The following is a 21,985-nucleotide window of genomic DNA, read 5'->3' as shown; positions in this document are numbered from 1 at the left end:
GGAGTGTATGTGTTGAGATTTGAATTTGAATCTAGGTGAGAAAGTTGACTTGACTGTCAAGAGTATAAATACGAGCTTAGCGGATGATTGAGGTATTTTATGGTTTGTGTTACCTGAGCTTGTGAAGAATTTTCATTGAATTGACTGTGGGATTATGATAATAGTAGATTATGGGTATGGTGAGTTATCAAATGTTTTATTATATGGCTTTGATCCAAGTGGGGGAGTCTAATATCTACGATTTGATTACACGATTATATTTTGTATTGGTTTGGTCTGAGGCATACTTGTGGATTAGTTATAACTTGCAAAGAATCGAGGATGACTCGAGCAAGGAAATTCCTGAATACGGGGTACATTGCACTTTATGAAAATATGAAAATCATGGAATGATTAAGTTGTTATTCTCAAGGATATAGTGCGCACGGAGTATGAATTTGATCGGTGGTATTATAGCAAGGTTACTTCTTTGAGTGGTGGGAGACTCTCGAGAAAGTTCTAATGGGTTCGAGATTTATCTATAGCAATTGAGAATTTCTCCAGACTTGTGTATGGGTAAAATCTGAGATTTGCATTTGATGGTGCCTGGACTTGCGGTAATTCTGTATGTCTATGGATTCTACATTCTAGTATAAGAAATGTAAAAGAATAATTCTAAGATCACATAAGGTCTTTTTAGATTGGGTATCTCAATTGTGGTATTTATGATGGTAATTATGATATGGTGAGGCTCTACAGATGTTTTTGTGGAAACATTCTTGGGCTTAGTGACTTGCGTCACTTGGTCGAGTTAGAAGAATTCAGTTCTGATAGATTGGTTATGTGCAAATGGATTTCAAAGTGTTCTTGATGGTTTCTACCATGGTTTGAACCGTATATTTTCTACCAGTGTGGAGAACGTGTTGTTTATAGTGATTTCCTCCTAAAAGAATGCAAATGGAAAGTTTCTGACTAATCAGGTATGTAATTTGATAGTGACTCAGAGTTGATAATGAGATTCTCATCCTTTTCACATGATGGAATGATATATGTGATGTGGTGTACGGGATTAAGATTTACATGTACAAGGTGACAGTTTAGACTTGAAGGGAAGATCACGAATTTTGGATAGCATGGCCAGTTTCAGATATTTAGATGAATGTTATAATTGCTCGGTAATTCTTGAGAAGGGTGCGCATTTCAGAATGCGCATTGTGTTTTGACTTACGGATGTTCGTCGGTATTGCAGTACTCACATGGTTGGTAGACTGCTAATATTCGAATTTTTGCTATATTGTACGGAAGAATTATGGATGTATTCCTAGTGGGATTATCGTGCATGAAGGATGTGGTAGTCATTCGAGTGCTGGAGTTGGGATCAAATATGGTAATTCGTGCGTTTTATGTATTTGGAGACTGGCAATTCTCAGAAGCAGATCGTTTCATGGTTGTGGGCTGAGAGGATGTGGCTAAAGCTAGCCAAATGACGGTATGTGTCATGGTTAGGTCATTATGGACCTTCGGAGGGTTATTTATCTATTTGTGGATGACCAGAGTTGGTTTGGGGCCCAATTGGTAGACCCAATGAGGATGTGTATTCTACACCATGTCGGATTGGTTGACTCCGTACTGCTATTATTGAGGGATGTGCCATTCGGTTAGAGTTGATCTTATTCGTATCTTGATATGTTCTATGAGTTACTCTTTAATCCACGAGGGGTTGTGATTCGGTAGTTGTATACACACATATTGAGGTTCTATTTGGGCCCTACAGCGAAATTTGAGCGAGATGGGTATTAGGGCGCTAAATGATTGATTGCGCATTGGTTATGTTCTTTCCGGATTGTGGTATTGTGTTATTTGTCTCTCCATGATTATGGTCATGCACCTTGGGTAATTAACGTCGAATTGCACGTGGTTATTAATTTTGAGCATAGTGGCTGAGGTATTTCATATGGACCGGTGATTGGATAGGGTCACGCATTGCAGCGTGTGGAATTTGCATTTCCTTTATCGTTTATCTAATTAATTATTTCCTTCCTCAACATGCTATGATATTGCCTGATCAGGGCAATTTGAGAAAATTGTGCACATGCACTCACAAATGTTCTTCTCGTAGAATTTGATGAGTTGGTTTTAAATAATGTTCTGTGCCGGAATAGCTAGAATAGTTGTATTTGGTGATATAAAGTTATTAGACCTAGAATGGATACTATCAGGTTTGATAATAGCTTGTTGGAAGAATAATTTAGAATCCGGCTTAAATAATTGGCTATGGTACTTGTTGAACGAGGGAAAGCTTCATGACCTGTTGATCTGGTGAGTGGTTGTGAGTTCCTGTATGTTTCTTTCATTATCGATAGTGTACAAAGGTTTTAGAACGAGGTTCTGTGGAATGTGGGGTTTAATACTAGTACTTGGTTGGTTTGGGAGTAGTTACTGTGATCGGGAATGGTGTTGCGCGCTTACGAGTTATGTAGTATGTTATATGATTATATTTGGGGTTATGGTTATGGCTGGATATAGTTTGTTCATACTTATACAGTGTGTAGATGTGAGATTCAGGTCTTAAAAAGAAATTATGAATGTTGGAAATTGTATTCCAAGGTTTATGGACTAAGGTTAAATTAATGGTCTTCATTTGTGTGGTCAAACCTATATGGAATAGAGTGACATGGGATCACCCCCGGGTATGTGCCTGATAAGATGGAAAAGTGATCTAAAAGTTTTGGAAACAACTCTTGGCACGTTCGAGGACGAACGTATGTTTAAGTGGGGGAGAATGTAACGACCCGACTAGTCGTTTTGAGTATTTACACTCCTTTTAACTATTTGAAGTCTTGAATAGCTTCATATAATGTATTATGACCAGTGTGTATTGTCGGATTTGGTTTTCATGTGTTTCGGATTAGTTCGGATGAAGGAAATTCATGTTGGAAGCTTAAATGAAAAGGGTTAATCGGAGTTTGACTTTTGTGCAAACGACTTCGGAATAGAGTTTTGATGATTCCAATAGCTCTGTATGGTGAATTTGGACTTAGGAGTGTGTCCGGAAATTTTTTTGGAAGCCCGTAGCTAAATTAGGCTTGAAATGGCGAAAACATGAAGTTTAAGTTTGGAAGTTTGACCGGGAGTCGACTTTTTGATATCGGGGTCGAAATCCAGTTCTTAAAATTTTTATAGGTCCATTATGTCATTTATGACTTGTGTGCAAAATTTGAGGTTAATCAGGCATGATTTGATAGGTTTCGGCATCGAATGTAGAAGTTAGAATTTCTTAGTTTCATTGAGCTTGAATGAGGGTATGATTCACATTTTTAGCTTTGTTTAATGTGATTTAAGTCTTTGACTAAGTTCGTATGATGTTTTAGGACTTGTTGGTATATTTGGTTGAGGTCCTAGTGGCCTTGGGTGAGTTCTGGAATGGTTTCGGATCATTTCTTCATGTCTTGCTACTACTTGTTGCTGGTTCTGGTGTTGTTCATCGCAAACGCCTAGTTGTTATCGCGTTCGCGTAGAAGGATGTGGACTGTACGATATTTGGGCTTCGCGTTCGCGAAGGGGAAAACGTGTCTTGGGAGATTTTAGCCTTCGCGTTTGCAAAGGGGGAGCCGCGTTCGCGAAGGGTTGGGGGTTAGTGTGCGTCGAGGTCGCGAGAGGGAGCTCGCATTCGCGTAGAAGGGCAAGTCAGGCCAGGCACCAGGTCTTAATGCTTCACGGTCACGGGGACACGTTCACGAAGGCCAAGCTCTGTAAGGCATCGCGTTCGCGAGTAGGCCCTCGCGTTCGTGTAAGAGAAATTTTTGGGCAGTGAAGTTTTGTGCTTTGCGAATGCGAGGGAACTTCCGCGTTCACGAAGAAGGAATCGTTGGGTAGAGAGTTCGTCCCATTTTTCATTTTGAACGATTTGGAGCTCGGGGAGAGACGATTTTCAAGTAAAACAATGGGGTACGTGTTCTTAACTCAATTTTGGTCAAATTACCCGAATCTATTGCTATTTTTAGCATTTAATTGGTGTTTTAAGTGGAGAAAATTGTAAAGGCCCTTTAAGATTAAATTGAAGATTTAAGGGTCGAGTTGATGTCGGAATTTGATAAAATTGGTATGGTTGGACTCGTGGTTGAATGGTCATTCATATTTTGTAACTTTTGTTGAGTTCCAAGATGTGGACCCCACGGGCAAGTTTTTAGTGTAATTTTGGATTTTGTTGGAAATTAGTATTTTCATATAGAATTAATTCCTATAATTTGTATTGACTAAATCGAATTAATTGTGACTAGATTCGAGGCGTTCGGGGACCGATTTGCGAGGCACATGCATAGTACAATAAAGAATTGCATGGTTTGAGATAAGTAACACTTCTAAACTAAGTGTTGAGGGTATGAAACCCCGAACTTCGTGTTATGTGTTTGCTGTTGAGGTGACGCACATGCTAGGTAACGGGCGTGTGGGCGTGCATCGTGTGAATTATAACTCCATTATTTCTGTGGTACTGTGTAGTTACCTGAACTTATCTGTAATCATGAAATCTCTACATACTAGAGTTATTGAGTTGTGATCCATGTTAGAAACCATGTCTAGGCTACATGCTTATTCTGTTGGGACCCACTGAGGTCATTACTGTTATTAAGTTATTTGCTTACATTGTAATTTCATATTCAGTCATGTTCATTCATTGCATATCATAGCTCGTCTCTGTTGTTATTTATTGATGCATCATATCATCATTTTGGGCTAGTTTCATGACATTGTGTGCCTGAGAGATTAGAGAGATTGATGACTGAGTGAGGCCGAGGGCCTGATTTTGAGATATTGATGTTATGGCATGTGAGTTATCCGTACAGCACGTGAGTTGTCCATGCGGATCCATATATTGATATTGTGGTACCTGAGTTGTCTGTGTAGCACGTGAGTTGTTCGTGCGGATCTAGTTAATGATACTATAGCACGTGAGTTGTCCTTGCAGCACGTGACTTGTCCGTGCGGATAATAGCGCTTGGGATGAAGGAGCCCCTTCGGAGTCTATACACACCCCTAGTGAGCTCAGGTACCTACTGAGTGCGAGTGCCGAGCGATTGGGAGGATTGGATGACTGTGAGGACTGAGTGACTGGGAGGACTGAGTAAATTGATACTCTGAGAGTATGCATATGGTTTTATCACTAAGCTACGTAGCATTCGACATGCACACTTGACATACAGGCATAGAGATACATTTTTCTCATGCCATTTGAAAATGAAACATTTACTTGTTGAAAGTTTTGGGAAAAATCACAGTTTTACAAACGTACTCATATTTTGGTGATTTGGGTAAAAGATTTGGGTTTTTTTTACTGTTATACTTGAAATATTTTCCAAAATTGTATATGAGTTGAGCATATTATTAATGAGTTATTTCTTGTACCATCTCTATCATATTGCTATGAACTGTTGTTGGTTATTAGAGTTAGACCCTGACCCTTGTCCCAGCTCATCACTACTTTCAACTTAAGGTAGGTTTGTTACTTATTGAGTACATGGGATCGGTTGTACTCATACTACACTTTTGTACCTTGCGTGCAGATGTTGGATACTAATGTTGTTGTGCACGGCGGGAACTAGATTTGAAGATGTACATGTGTTCCAGTTACAGTTGCCTCTTGTTCATGGTAGCTCTAGACTTACGAAAATTTATTTTTGTACATTTCAAACAGATGATGTATTTTATTTCATACCAGACTTATAAATTCTAAATCTTAGACGCTCTTGATTTGTACTACTAGACCTTGGGGAGTGTATTAGGATCAGTTAAATATTAATTGAATCGGATATTTATAAATTGGCTTACCTAACGGGTTGGGTTAGGTGTCATCACGGCTAGTTGGATTTTGGGTCATGACATCAACAATCTAATACTCAATTTACAAGAATTTCTACAATCATAGGGTATAAGTGCACGACAATGAAGGAATCACGTAAAAATTAAGGAACACAACAAATATTACAAAAAAGCAACAGGACAAGTGAAGCACGTGCCAACTAAGGTGTGCAATTACGACAATTAAGGCAAGTAGCAGATAAGCACGGAGTCATGGAAGGAACTCAAAAATTAAAAAGGTAATAAGAAAATAAGTAAGGCAATAACTACAACTAAAGCATGTAAGGTCAAAATAACATGTAAGGGGTACAATAAGTGCTAACAACGTCAAATAAAGCATGTTAGGGTAGATTAATAATGAGAGACATAACTGTAACGACCTGACTTGTTATTTGAGAATTAGCATTCCGTTTGGTGGCTTAAGGTCTCGAAAAGCTTTTAAATATATATTATGACTTGCGAGGGTGGTCAAGTTTGGCTTTCGGATGATTCAGGATTTAATTGAAAGAACAATTCTTGTTTTGGAAGCTTAAGTTAAAATAATTGATTGGATTGTGAATTATATGTAAACGACCCCGGAATGGAATTCTGATAGTTCCAATATCTCTGTATGATGATTTGAGACTCAGGAGTGTGTCCGGATATTTATTCTGAGGTCCGTAGTTAAATTAGGCTTGAAATGCCGAAAGTAGGAAATTTAAGTTTGGAAGTTTGACCGGGGAGTTGACTTTTTGATATCAGAGTCGGAATCCAGTTCTGAAATTTTTTTTAGGTTCGTTATGTCATTTATGACTTGTGTGCAAAATTTGAGGTCAATCGGAGTTGATTTGATAGGTTTCGGCATCAAATGTAGAACTTGAAATTTCTTAGTTTCATTAGGCTTGAATTGGGGTGTGATTCGTGATTTTAATGTTGTTTGTTGTGATTTGAGACCTTGACTAAGTCCTTAATATATTTTTAAACTTGTTGGTATGTTAGGACGAGGTCCCGAGGGGGATCGGGTGAGTTTCGGAATGGTTTCGGACCATTCCTATGCCATTTTTAACTGCTGGTTTGTTTTTTGCTACAGCAGTGTGCATCGCAGAAATTTCTGCTGCACATGACTGATTTTGGAAGCTTATATCTCGTAATCTATAAGTAATTTGGAAATGATCCAAAAATAAAAGATGTAGCCCTTTGTATCTAGTTTTCAGAAATTTAAATCGTTTGGCAGTGGGGGTTGGGTACAAGAAGTTATGGTTGATACACTACAAGCTGTCGGGGATCCAAAGGTCCATTTTTAGTTCTAGAGATCGAAATTTGATTTTGAGACTTCCGTGAGTTTGGTAATGAATTATAGGAATGATATGGAAAGTTTGGTCTAATTTCATCAAGTTGCGAATGGGTTTTTAGCGCGAAACATGAGTTAATTGTTTAACGAGCAAAATTGGTATCGCATTGAGCAAATGAGCTCTGAATTGAGTTTCGATTGAAGGACTAGGTTCGTATTATTATTTGTGACTCATAGGAACAAGAATTGTCGAATTTCGAGTTTGTATGATGGAGTTAATGCCTTTTTAGTGAAAATATATATTGTAGGTGCAACAGGTTCTGGTGCGTACCTTTAGCGACCAGATTTGGCACTTTTAGCGACGGAATTGGGCTTTTAGCGACCAGAATAGTATTTTTATTAAGCAGTTTTGTTTTTTAGCTCATTTCAATATTTTTGGACGAAAGAACACGACTTGGGGTGATGTTTTAGCAAGAAATCACGGGAAATCTTGAGGTAAGTCACTTGTGATCATTTCTACTCCATAATATTGAATTATCATAGAATAATCCGACTTGATTACATGATTTTAAGGTGTAAATCGGGGATTAGGACCTAGAGATTCGAAAATAAGATTTGAGGATTTGGAGGTCGAGTTGATGTCGAAATTTGATAAAATTGGTATGGTTAGACTCGTGGTTGAATGTTCTTTCAGATTTTATAACTTTTGTCGGGTTCCGATACATGGGCCCCACGAGCGATTTTTGGGTGAAATATCGGATTTTGTGGGAAAATTTATATTTTCATTTGGAATTGATTCCTATAAATTGTATTGACTGAATCGAATTAATTATGGCTAGATTCGAGGCGTTTAGAAGCCGATTCGCGAGGCAAAGGCATAGCGAAGTAAAAGAATTACGCGGTTTGAGGTAAGTAACATTTCTAAACTTGGTTTGGAAGGTATGAATCACTAAATGTTGTGTTATATCAATTGTTGGAGGTGACGAGCGTGTGGGGGTGCACCATAGAAATTGTGACTTAATAAATTCTGTGGAGTTAAAAAATTAAAGAACTATGTTATTATCCGTGTATCCTCCACATGTTAGAGAAATTGAGATGATGCTCATATTAAAGATCATGTTTAGGCTACGTGCCGATATTTTGGGACCCATGGGGTGGTGTTGCTGTTGAATAAATTGTTTTAAAAATGTACATTTCACACTCAGTCATATTCATCCATTGTGAGAATATTTATGGGATCGAGTTGCGCGCTGCAGCAGGCCATATTGGCTTTATATATATTATTATTATTATGGGATCGGGTTGCACGCCACAGCAGGTCTTATAGGCTTTATTGTTCTGGATCGGGGCTGCACGCCGCAGCAGGCCTTATTGGCTTTATTATTATATGGATATGGGATGCCCGTCTGCAACATGCCTTATAGGCTTTATTATTATATGGATTGGGGTTGCCCTCCTGCAGCAGGCTTTATAGGCTTATTTATTATACGGATCGGGACTGCCCGCCTGTAGAAGGCCATATCGGCTTTATATTACGCTTGGACTGGCGGAGCCCCTCCGGAGTTTGTACACACACCTAGTGAGCGTAGATGAATATATATATTCGGGATGGACTTCCCAGGGCATGGACTTGCCTTACTTATTTATATTGTGATGAATTCTCCCTCGACATGGATCATATCCGTATCATTTATATTTGGGGATAAATTACCCCAGGGCTGGATTGGCCTTATATGGTACCGAGTGACTGACTGTTAGTTGATGTGTATATATATACGGGATGGAATATCCCTGGGCTGGATTGGCCATAAATAGTACCGAGTGACCGAATGATTAGTGACCAGTAGTACATGATGTCTTTCCACTATGATGTAACATTCCTCATATCATGAGAATTGATCTATTTTGCTAGTACTGAGTTTAACTGTTGAACTTGAAAGCATGCCTACATTTCTGTACCATTATTTATGTACTGGACTGTACCAGCGGAGCTCGTCACTACTTTTAGCCCAGAGGTTAGTCTTGTTACTTATTGAGTTGGTTGTACTCATACTACACTCTGCACCTCATGTTCAGATCCGGGTGCTTTCGGACACGGGGACTGTTAGATCTTAGAGTGCTATCTGTTGGAGACTATCAAGGTAGTTGCCTAGCGTCCACTGACCTTGACTCTCTTTCTCTTAGTTATTGTACTGTTCTATATTGTCAGGCAGTGTTTTATCAGTCAGACTTTGTATTTATATTAGATACTCATGTACTCAATGACACCGGGTTTTGGGAAGAGTTTATATCTATATTTGTGAGATTTCTTCCGCTGAATTTAAATATTATGTTTTCAAATTTAAAATATATGGTATTTTATTGAGATTGTTGGCTTGCCTAGTATTAAGATAGGCGTCATCACGACAGGTGGGGTTTTGGGTCGTGACAATAACACGTCATGATAATTCAATTAAAGGCATGGAAAGAGTCTAAAAAATCTGAACCGGTCAAATACCACATATTGCCCGTGTACCCACTCGTCACCTTGCGTACACGGCTTTCACATAACACAAATAACACAATCAACTCGAATCTTAAGTGGTAGTTTCCCCCACATAAAGTTAGATAAGATAGTTACCTCAAAGAAGTAAAATCGATATTCTAAAAGGACCTTCTCTTGTGAAACAACCTCTGTACGACTCAAATTTAGCCAAAATAACTTAATATCAAAAATACAAACCATAGAAAACAATTCTGGATAATAAAGTTTCGATCTTTAATTAAAATTAAAAAAATCAACCCTCGGACCCTCACCTAGGAACCTAAAAAATTTCACAAAACCCGAACACACATTCCGATACGAGTCCAACCATACCAAAATTATCAAATTTTCGATATCGAATCGCCCTTCAAATCCTCATTTTACATTTTGAAATATTTTTACAAATCTTTCCCAAATTTCCAACTTAATTCAGTATTTCAATGATGAAAATAACAATGGATTCTTGAAAGATAATAAGATTCGGGTAAAGAACACTTACCCCAATAAATTTCTTCAAAAACCCACGAAAACTCTCCCTAAGTCGAGGTCTACAACTCCAAAAAATGATAAAATCCTCAAACCCTTGAAATATATGTTCTGCCCAGCATTTTTCACATTTGCGAACAGAAACGCCGCATCTGCAGCCTTGCATTTGCGAGAACAAGATCGCATCTGCAAACACAACTTACTAGTCCAGGATCTGCATCTACGGAAAACACAGCCGCACCAGCGACAGCGCAGAAGCGAACATTTTCGCATATGCGATCACTGGGCCGCAAAAAGGGTCATCGCACCTACGGGCAAAACTCCGCAGAAGCATGCTTCCTCCTAGGCCTCACTCATCACAGAAGGGACCAGACTGAGGCAGAAGCAGAGCCGCACATGTGCTCCAAAATGTCGTAGGTGCGAAGCACCAGAACCAGACCTGCCTAAAGCATGAAAATGATGCTCATCTAAAACACATCCGGGGAACCCGGGACCCCGTCCAATCATACCAACAAGTTCTATAACATAACTCAGAACTACTCGAGGCCTCAAATCACATCAAACAACGTCAAAACTGTGAATCGCACCTCAATGACGTCGAATCATATCAAATCAACCCGGAATGATGTCAACTTTTGCATGCAAGTTCCAAATGAAACAACAGAGATATACCAACTCCCAAAATTGAAATGCTAACTCGATATCGATAAAGGCAACTCTCTGTCAAACCTCTAAACCTTCAACCTTCCAATTTTTACCAAAATGTGCTGAAACCTTCTAGAAATATCCAAATGTGAATCCGGGCATACGCCCAAGTCCAAAATCACCATCCAAACCTAACGAAATCATCTAAACTCCGATCCGAGGTCAAATATTCAAAACTCAAACTTGGTCAACTCTTCCAACTTAAAGCTTCTTAGTTGAGAATCATTCTTCTAAATCAATTCTGAATAACCTGAAAACTAACACCAACGATTCAAATAAGTCATAATATATCATACAATATTGCTCAAGACTTCAAATAGTTTAACGAAATGCAAATGCTCAAAACGACCGGCTGGGTCGTTACACTTCTTGTCCTTTACAACAAAAGATGATTTATCAAACTAAATGGAGCAGCAATTATCTCTAGTAATCTTACTTATAGATAACAAATTCTTTTTGAGCTTAAGAACTACTAGCACTTCATTCACCTTAAACTAGAAATTGTTCCTTTTCCAACATGTGTGATAACCAGTTCTTGTCCATTTCCTGCTGCAATTTTATAATTTCCATTGTAAGGTTTAAGGTTGGATAAGTTACCTGAATTGTTGGTCGTGTAAGTGCTTGCTCCAGAATCCATATAGTGAGCATTGTATCCACCACTCTGACTGTCCATATTGAGTGTAGCAAGAGCATATGGCAAATCTTCTAGTGCTTGATAGGAGAAGTCCCATCTGTAGAAGCACTTTATTGCAGTGTGATTGTTCCTGCCACATATCTGGCAGGCTAATGATCCTATGGTTTCCTGTCCCTTAGCAGCATTTTCAAATCCTTGAGTGTTTTTATTTTTGTTCTGTCCATCAAGCCTGAAGCATCTACCTCTTGAACTGTAGTTCATGTTACCTCTTCTGTTTTGAAAAACTTCCTCTACCTATGTTGTTATATGTCCTTTGTGCTGCAAATGCCATATTGTGATTCACTTGTTGTGGATCATCTCCTTCATCCTCTCTGAGATCAAAGCCTCTTAGGGAAGTGCCCAACTGGCTTAGAGTTGGATAAGATGCTTTGCCAAGCATCATTGTCCTAAAAGTTTTCGTATTTAGGACCCAAACCTCTAGCAAAGTTGATGACCTTGATATCATCATCTACAGCCTTGTGTATGGCAGCCAAGGCATCACAAATGCCTTTGAATTCCTTCAGATACTCATCGATAGTTCTACTGCCAAGCTTGATAGTTTGAAGTTGTTGCTTCAACTGGAATTCCTTGTCCTTTTTTGCCTGCAAGTAGGTTTCTTCCAGGCATTCCCACATCTGTTTAGCAGTCGTGCATCCCACAATGAGATACATGCTCTCTTCTGACATTGTCCCAGATATCCAATTCCTTAAAAATACATCTTTTCTAGCCCAGACATCAGCAATATCAGCCTTTTTGTCACTGGCTTTGTCAACTCCCTTGCCACTATCCTTATCACTGCTTTCACTGGTGCCTTCTATGTTTATAATTTCTAGCTTTCCTTCAACTAGATAATTCAATCTCATTACTTGGATAAGTTGCATCATTTGTGTTCTCCATATCAGATAGTTAAAGGGCTTCAATTTCATATGACATGAAGCAATGAGATAATGAAGAGAGATTGTTGAAAAGGTGTTGGAAGCCATATGGACGGAGTTGATATTGTATAGTAAGAACTGAATTTTAGCAGCGGGATTGGCTTCAAATAAGCTCTGATACCATGTGAAAGTATGGTGCAGAAACAATATCAAGAAGTCAGTGTATTAATATATTTTTAGTTACACGAGTCCTATGTATTTATACAGAATATTGATCCTATAATTTGGCTATAAAACATAGAGTAAGACTCTTCTAAGATAGTTAATACAAAGAGTCCTAATTTGTGTAAACTAAGACTAAGTGATCGCATAGTTATCAGGTTTGTTAGCCTGATCATTATCTTGTACACAAATGACTTCAAGTGTTAAAATGGGACATTCTTAAGTTCATATGTTGGGCAAACCAGTGCAAATTCAAATGGTTACGAGATCGTTTAGCCTTCTAATAAATATGCAGTTAAAGTTGGAAGGAAGAGAAAGGCCTTTGTTTGCTCTGCAATTTAATAACGATAATAGAAAATACTTTCTATAAAAGCATATCTCCGCTATAGTCAAAATATGAAGAATTTGAATAAAAGCATATCTCCGCTATATATATAAAGTTGAGGTGGCACCTCTTCTAATCAAGGAAATGTATTTATCTATTTTCTTGTTTTTTTTTTGGAGTTTTTTCTTAGTTTAATACAATATTTAATTATTTAAAGCCAAAAAGTTATGGTTGTAATTATACCTCCATAATAAATAAAGGAATAGAAAAGACAACATTTTCAAACGTGAAAGACATCTGTTTTTCCCCTTTCTTCTTTGTTCCAGAGATGCCATATTATTTTCCATCTATTTTGTGTATTTACCTACCCATTAAATTCTACATATTTACTTGAAAGACGTTTCACTACTATTTTCTTCCATTTTGCGTATTTACTTGCCCATTAAACTTTCATTTACTTACTCCCTCAAAGGTAACATATACATATGCCTTTAAATGGGTTGCATGAAATTGAAAGTCTTCATAACTTTTTTCAATTCCAGTTTTACATATTCTTCTTTCCCTACCCGATAATATTCTTATAATGTTGGATTTGTTGAGGAATATGGGTCCCATATATTTAAAGTGTAGACTTAGTAAGTGATTAGTGAGATATAACTACTTAGTGGAGTAATATAGTAGTAGTAGTAGTAGTTAATCTCTATAAGTAGTGGAAAGTACTCTGTAAATATAGTAGGTTGTACATTTCAATATTCAGTAAAGGGAGTAATGTTCTTCTCCTTCACTTCTATCTTCTCTTTCTATCTTCTCTGTATATCACCATAGCTAGAGCATTTTACCATGGTATCAGAGCTCGATTGATCGAGTAATGACGGCTCAGCTGTGACGGAATACTTAATCTCAGCCTCAATTTCTCGCTTTATGCAACCGATTGATTCGATTTTCATCCGAATTTCACCTACTCAAGGCTAGGGTTTGAAATTTGTGCGTGATCTACTAGATTGGATCGATTTTGGAGGATATTAATCTGTGCATGTGTCTATAGTCTCATTTCTGTTCTTCTATTCAAAACTCTCAAAGTTTCTCAATTCATAACCATGTCGGTTCATGAAGATGTTACTGATCCTCAGCTCGCAATGATGTATGAAGCTCAATCAGTAGATCAGATTGATCATCATCATCCTCTGTATATTCACCCATATGATACGCAAGGTTCGGTCCTTATTTCTATATAATTGCAAGGATCTAAAAATTACTCGATCTGGAGTAGGTCATTGAAAATTGTATTACATGGCAAAAACAAGTTAGGATTTGTTCTAGGCACCTGCAAAAAAAGCAACTACGATGTTAGCCTTCATGAACTATGGGATAGATTTAATGTGATAGTGCTTGCATGGATTATGAATACTGTGTCTCCTAATCTGCTTAGTACTGTAATCTATGCATCAGATGCCTATACTGTTTGGGAAGATCTTAGGGAGAGATTTGACAAAGTTAATATTTCTAGGGCAGCTTACTTGCATAAGGAAATAGCTACACTAACCCAAGGAGTATCCTCTATATCTGTTTACTTTTCTCGACTAAGAGAACTGTGGGATGAGTATGAAACGTTGACTCCTCCTCCTACTTGTGGTTGTCCTGAGTCAAAGAAGCATGTTGAGCACTATCAGCTTCAAAAACTCTATCAGTTTCTCACTGGGCTTAATGACTCATATAAAAATGCTAAGAATCAGGTGTTGATGACTAGACCTCTGCCTAATCTGAATCAAGTTTATGCTATGATTATCAATGTTGAAAGCCAAAGAATCAATGGTAAAGGTGTGTATGGTTCTAATGATGCCAATGAAGTTGCAGCTATGATGAGTAATAGGCACTACAACAACAATGGAGGTCCTACAAACACTGCATACACTGCAGGTTATAAAACTAAAAAATCATTCAACAAGTCACCAGTTTATTGTGAGTACTGCAGGTGCAAAGGACATACCAAGGAGAATTTCTTCAAACTACATGGATATCCAAGTGATTTCAAAAACAAGAAGAGATGAGGAAATTTCACTGCTCAGTCTAACAATGTAAGCAACTATGGCAGTCAATCTTCAGAAGCTCAAAATAATTCCTTGGGAAGCTCTACTCTTAGTTCTCTAGCTAAGTTCTTTACTCCAGAACAGTACCAGCAGATATTGCAGATGTTGAACAAAGGCAAGGATGCTGAACCTGTAGCTAATTCAGCAACTACAGGAACAGCAGGTAACACACATGCTTTTATGTCTTCCTTGGTGAATCATAAGTGGATAATAGATACAGGGGATTCTAATCACATGGTGCATAGTTTAAATTTATTGGATTCTTATAAAGAATTATCAGAAACAGATAAAAACAAAGTATATCTCCCTACTGGTGAGAAGCTTATTATTACACACACTGGAATATGTTCCTTTTCAGAGATAAGAAGGTTCAGAACATATTGCATATTCCAAAATTCAAGTATAATCTACTCTTAGACTCTAAGATCATAAAAGAACTAAGGTATATGGTGGCATTCTTCCCTGATTTCTGTGTCTTTCGGGAACTCTTCAGTGGGAAGGTCCTGGGGATTGGTAAAGAAGAACTTGGTCTCTACATTCTCAAGACTAAAGACAGACAATTTTCTGAGCAACATTTACCACCAACTGTAAATACCATTGTTAGTAGTACAAATAAGTGTGCTAGTAAGACTAGTGAGAGTAGCACACAATCTTGAAATAAGTTAGATTTGTGGCATAAAAGGTTAGGACATGCTCCTCTAAAGGTGGTCAGAAAATACATAGCTTAAGTGATTTACACCTGAATGGTGATCATTGTACTGTATGTCCCATTGCAAAGCAATCCAGACTCCATTTTCATCCTAGCACTTCATGTTCTACTTTTGTCGTTGACCTTGTGCATGCAGATGTTTAGGGTCCTTATAGGATACCTACTCATGATAACAAAAGATTTTTCTTGTCCTTAGTTGATGATTACTCAAAGTATATTTGGATATTTCTTCTAACCACTAAAGTTGATACTATTGTGGCATTGAAAAACTTCCTAGCAATGGTTAGAAATCAGTTCAGAACCTCTATTAAATGTCTTAGAACAGATAATGGCACTGAATTTATGAATGATCAAGTGACTTTCTTATTTCAAAATCTTGGAATTCTTCATCAAAGTTCATGTGTGTACACTCCTCAACAAAATAGAGTTATTGAGAAAAGACACAGATCAATTCTAGATATGGCTAGAGCACTGAGATTTCAGGCTTATGTACCTTTGTGTTTCTGGGGTGAATGTGTGTCCACTGCAGTTTACCTACTGAACAGGCTACCTACTATTCTTCTTCAGGGAAAGACTCTCTTTGAGGCACTTTATCAGAAAGGTCCATCCATTCAACATCTCAGAGTTTTTGGGAGCTTATATTATGCCACTAAAGTACAGAAAGTAGACAAGTTCATTCCTAGAGTAGTCCCAACAATTTTCATGGGGTATTCCTATTCTCAAAAGGGCTATGTGCTATATGATCTTCATTCCAAAGGTTTCTTTGTAAGCAGAGATGTTGTGTTCAAGGAATATATTTTTCCTTTTAAGAATATGAGGTCAGATGTTCCTTGTCTATTTCTTATTCTTGAGTTCAGAGACTCATCACCCATCTATAAGAATGCTCAACAGCCATCTTCTGGCTAAGTAGAAAGTTTTGAGAATATTTAGGGAGAGAGGTCTTTGAAATTTGGGAAAAAATTTTATGACTCTTACAATGGGAATGGGGGTCTTAAATAGAGTAGAAGAGAAATGCCTTTTCATCTTAGGCTTACAAATGTACCGCTTAAATTTGTTAGACAAAATTTAGTGGTAGACAAAGAACAAAGTGGGTGGTTTTACTTTTGCAAAAGTAAAGTGGTTGCTTTAGTGTAAAGCAAAAAGGATAAGATTCCTTTTGTTTTGTCCGTCTCGAAAATTGATTTCTTTATTCGCAGTTGGGGTCCATGTAGGCCAAAGCTATTCCCTTTGGGTTGCACATGTCTCTGTTACTGCTTTCTCCTGATGAAGCAGTATCTTCTATTAGCTGTATGATTTGATGTTCTTCATAGTTGTCAATATTTTGCAGAGCTTGCTTGAGATTTTCTTTGAGCGCTGCTTTTGAAGATGAAGCTTTTGTAAGGCTTTGTTGAATATTTGTCTTGGGAATCTGTTGTTTGGGAGTCCAACCTTCTCTAATTATGGGGTTATCATCACTTATGGTACCTGACCTAGCCAAACATATCTCCAATGAATCACTAATTAACTGATTATCTTTATATTCGTCTACAAGATCATCTAGTAAGTCAATTTGAAAACAAGATGATGATGACTCATCCCCAGGAAATTTTATCATTTTCTGCATGTCAAAAATCATTCTTTCCTCATCAACTAGCAATATTAATTGTCCTTGATGAACATCAATAATTGCTCTCCATGTTGCGAGAAATGGTCTACCTAAAATTAATGGTACCTCAGTATTTTCTTCCATTTCAAGCACTATAAAATCTATTGGGAATACAAATTTGTCAACTCTAACAAGGATATTTTCAATAATTCCTTTTGGTGTCTTAGTACTTTGATCAGCTAATTGAAGAGACACACCAGCATCTTTCATTTCACCAAGTTCTAATTTTCTGAAAATTGAAATAGGCATTAGATTTATTGAAGCACCTGAATCACATAACGCCTTTTCAAAATGAGCACCTCCCACGGTACAAGGAATTGTAAAACTTCCCAGATCATCCAGTTTCTGTGGGAGCTTATTTTGAAGTATAGCACTATATTTTTCTGTAAGCTTAACCACTGAAACTTCTTCCAATTTTCTTTTACTTGACAAAATCTCTTTGAGAAATTTAGCATATGAAGGCATTTGTGTCAAAGCATCTGCGAAAGGTATGTTAATGTAAAGTTGCTTCAAAATATCTAGAAACTTTGAAAACTGTTTGTCAAGCTTTTCTCTGTTCATCTTTTGGGGAAAAGGGAGAGGTATAGAGTGAGGATTTGTTATCAATTCATTTTCTTGTACATTCTTTCCTTTATTCTTTTGTTCTTTTGGAAACTTAGATTCTATTTTATTCTCACATTCATTTACCTTTTTCACTTCTTGTGGCTTTCCTTCTCTATCTACATATGGATCATCAAGAGATTTACCTGCTCGTAGAGAGATGGCTTTGAGGTGTTCTTTTGGGTTTTTCTCTGTGTTGCTTGGTAGAGCACCTTGAATTTTTTCAGACATGAGGGTTGCTAACTGGCTTACCTAAATTTTTAAATTCTTGATAGCTGAATGTTGACTTTCAACCTTCTCGTCAGTAGCCTTAATGAATTTGTATATCATGTCTTCAAGTCTTTGTTGATGAGCTCTTTGAGGCTGCTGCTGATATTGTTGAAAAATTTGTTGCCCTCTATTTTTATTTTGAAAACCAGGTGGTCCCTGTACCTGCTGCTTTTGATTAAAAACAATTTGAGGATTTTCAGCACCATTAGGATTACTCCATTGAAATCCTAGATGTTTTTGTGCCATGGGACTATCGAATGAGTAATTATTTCTATAACCAATCGCATTTACCTGTTCCTCATTTTGTGTTGAAGCTTGGCATTCATGATTCGGATGATTTCCTTAACAAACATCACAATTCTCAAGTTGGGATGATGAGTGAGCACCTACCTGAAAAGCCTCCATTTTTTTGTGTTAAGGTCGCAATTTGTTGTGTCAATGAATTCAAAGCTTCAACTTGATTTACTCCAGCTGTTTTTTTTATAATCATTCTGTCTGAAGGCCATTGAACAGCATTTTTCGAAATTTCATTAAGCAATTGCATTGCTTCTGTAGTAATTTTTCCCATTATTGATCCTCCTGATGTTGTATCAATTACATTCCTAGCAGAGGGTTTAAGACCGTGATAGAAAATATATAAAATGACAGGGTCTTGGATACCATGATGTGGGCATTTTCTTAACATTGCTGCTAATCTTTTCCATGCCTGGTATACAGATTCAGTATCTGTCTGCATAAAATTATTAATTTCTTGCTTCATTTTAATTGTTTTTATAGGTGAAAAATATTTATTAAGAAATTTTTGGGCATTTGGTCCCATGTTGTAATAGAACCTCTAGGTAGACTTCGCAACCATATTTTGGCTTCACCTTTTAATGAAAAAGGAAAAAGTTGCAACCTGATAGCATCTGTTGTGACTCAATTTGTCACGACCCAAAATCTAACCATGGTCGTGATGGCGCCTATCGTGTTACAAGGCAAGTCTATTTCCCAAAATATTACTACGAAATTAATTATAAGAACTTAATAAAATATTTCCAACATTTGAATTTTTCATAAATTAAATCAACCCTAAATATAATTATAGAAAATACGGAAACGAGCCACAAACATCAGGGTGTCACTAAGTCATGAGCGTCTAAAACTATAAACTAAGATATATAAACTGTCTAACTGTCCAAAAGAAGAAATGACAAAAGGAGTAACAAGGTCCTGCGGACGCTAGCAGCTACCTTGCAGTCTCCAAAGATAGCCGGTCTGAACTCAACGATTGCCGCCTTCTAACTCACCTGGATCTGCACATAAAGTGCAGGGTGTAGTATGAGTACAACCGACTCAGTAGTAACAGAAATAACTAAGGAACTGAGCAGTAGTGACGAGCTAAGCAGAATAATCCAATTATTATTTCCACAATTAAGTACAAACAGGAGTAGACAGGTAATTTCATAAATCAGTAAGACTACAAGGAAAATTAGCAGGTAAATGCAGCAACAACAAAAGTAAATGCAACCTTACAGTAATGTCACTCTGTCACTTAGCACTCGCACTCAGCACTCAACGCTCAACACTCTACGCTCACTGGGGGTGTGTACAGACTCCGGAGGGGCTCCCAAAGCCCAAGCGCTAAGCACGGACAACTCATGTACCATCATATCATTACCTGGATGCGCACGGTCAACTCACGTGCTATGCGGACAACTCACGTACTATGGTATCAATACCTGGACCCGCACGGTCAACTCACGTGCTACGCGGACAACTCACGCGCTATGGTATTAATATCCTCACAACCAGGCCCTCAGCCTCACTCAATCATGTACCTCACTAGCCTCACCATCATCAACAAATAAGGGAACACAGCCCACATCAAGTATCACAGCATATTAGCAAATAATAGAGACTGAGGTAAACAAGTACAATATTGTTTATGACTGAGTACAAATAATGTGAACATGAATAAAGCCTAAGCATGATCTCTAACATGAAGGCAGACAAGTTCAACAACAACTAACTACGTAAACACAGATGATGGTCATGAGGCCTCACGGGACGGACCAAGTCTCAATCTCTCGAGGTATACACCCACACGCCCGTCACCTCGCGTGGGTATCACCTCCAAACAGTCACACGATATCAAATTCTCCGGGTTTATGCCCTCAAAGCCAGAGTTAAAACTGTTACTTACCTTAACAGCATAAAATCCTACTCTGGGATGCCCTCGTCTCTGGACTCGGTCTCCAAAAGCTCCGAATCAAACCAAAAATCAGAATACTACTATCAATATAGTCTAAAGAATCGAATTCCAAAATAAAAACTACATAAATATACCAAAAATCCAAAATCGGCAAAAACTCGGCCCCCGGGCCCACATCTCGAAATCAGTCAAAAATGACAGAATAATAAACCTCATCCTTTCCTGAGTCTAACCATATAAAATTCATCAAAATCGGACTCCATTTTGGTCCCTCAAATCCTCACTTAAACTCTCCAAAACTCTCCAAAAATGAAGATGGATTCATGAAATATAATCAAAACTGAGTAGAGAACGCTTACCCCAATCCTTAAGGTGAATATTGCCCCCAAAATCGCCCAAATCCAAGCTCTCCAAATCAAAATATGACTGAATAAACAAACCCTCATTTTATATATTTTTCTGCCAGTTATTCTACCTCGTTTCTCGTGCCAAATGATCCCAAAACTCACTTTTTATTCCTCCAATGGATTCCTTGTAAAATTATAGTCAAGTTAGGCTTTTGAATCACTCAATTTGACCTTATAATGAAGGAGATATGTTATTTTCAATATTTACAAATAGTGCAGATTTTTAAATAGGCCGTCAGTGGCAATTTCGTAATTAACATGAAAAATCTGGCAACCTAATTCTTAATAAAATGACCATAAAATCCTCATACGATGTCCAAATTCGACGATTACTTTTTCTACGGGTCCGTAATTATGATACGGATCTAATTCTTCAATCAAAAAAGAAATCGGAGCTCATTTGTTCAATATGATATCATTTATGCTTGAAGAAACGACGTCGAAACATAAGAAAAACGAGCACAACACAACTCAAACCTATTCAAAACTCACCCGAGGCCCTCGGGACCTCAACCAATAATTTCAACAAGTCATATATCACTACCCTAACATAGTCGAACCTTCGGAACACCCAAAATAACACCAAAACACCAAATCAACATCGGATTCAAGCCTAAGAACTTCTAAACTTCCAATTTTCGCCAATTCAAGCCTAATTCTACCACAGACCTCCAAATTACATTTCGGATACACTCCGAAGTCTAAAATCACCCAACGAAGCTAACCGAATCATAAAAATCCACATCCAAATTTGTTTACTCGTAAGTCAACTTCATGTTGACTTTTCTAACTTAACTTTCTAACTAAGAGACTAAGTGTTCATTTCACTCCAAAACTACTTCAGACCCAAACCTACCAACTCGATACAACTCAACACCGTTGAACAACACATAAAGAAGCAGGAATGGGGAAACATGGCTATAACTCTCAGAACGACTGGTCGGGTCGTTACACCATTATACCTGCAAGTTTCAACTAATTCAAGAAAATCAATTAAATGGGTGTGAGGATCTTCACTCGTATCACCAGTAAACTGACATGACTGTTGAATGATTTGAATCAAGCATGTGCGGATTTCAAAGTTGTTTGCTGCAATTGGTGGTCTCCTCACACTTGATTCTCCTTCAAAATGATCTGGCCTTGCATAATAACGAAGTA

The 21,985-nt window shown here is 37.7% G+C and overlaps 1 protein-coding gene across 1 annotated transcript; it reads right to left on the bottom strand.

Moving 5' to 3' along the window:
- Positions 1-16,897: 16,897 nt before the first annotated feature.
- On the bottom strand, positions 16,898-18,187 carry LOC138900267 (uncharacterized). The gene has a single exon (XM_070186987.1). The coding sequence runs from the start codon at positions 18,185-18,187 to the stop codon at positions 16,898-16,900; it is 1,290 nt and encodes a 429-aa protein (XP_070043088.1).
- Between the last annotated feature and the right edge of the window lie 3,798 nt (positions 18,188-21,985).

This window comes from Nicotiana tomentosiformis, chromosome 10 (assembly GCF_000390325.3).
Source record: "Nicotiana tomentosiformis chromosome 10, ASM39032v3, whole genome shotgun sequence".
NCBI classification, from domain to species: domain Eukaryota; kingdom Viridiplantae; phylum Streptophyta; class Magnoliopsida; order Solanales; family Solanaceae; genus Nicotiana; species Nicotiana tomentosiformis.
Note: the sequence above shows the minus strand (reverse complement) of the source record. Positions and strands in the feature narration are given on the sequence as shown.

What these genes read in the sequence shown, in the direction of transcription:
- LOC138900267 (XM_070186987.1), bottom strand. Translation starts at nt 18,187, where the DNA reads ATGTCTGAAAAAATTCAAGGTGCTCTACCAAGCAACACAGAGAAAAAC.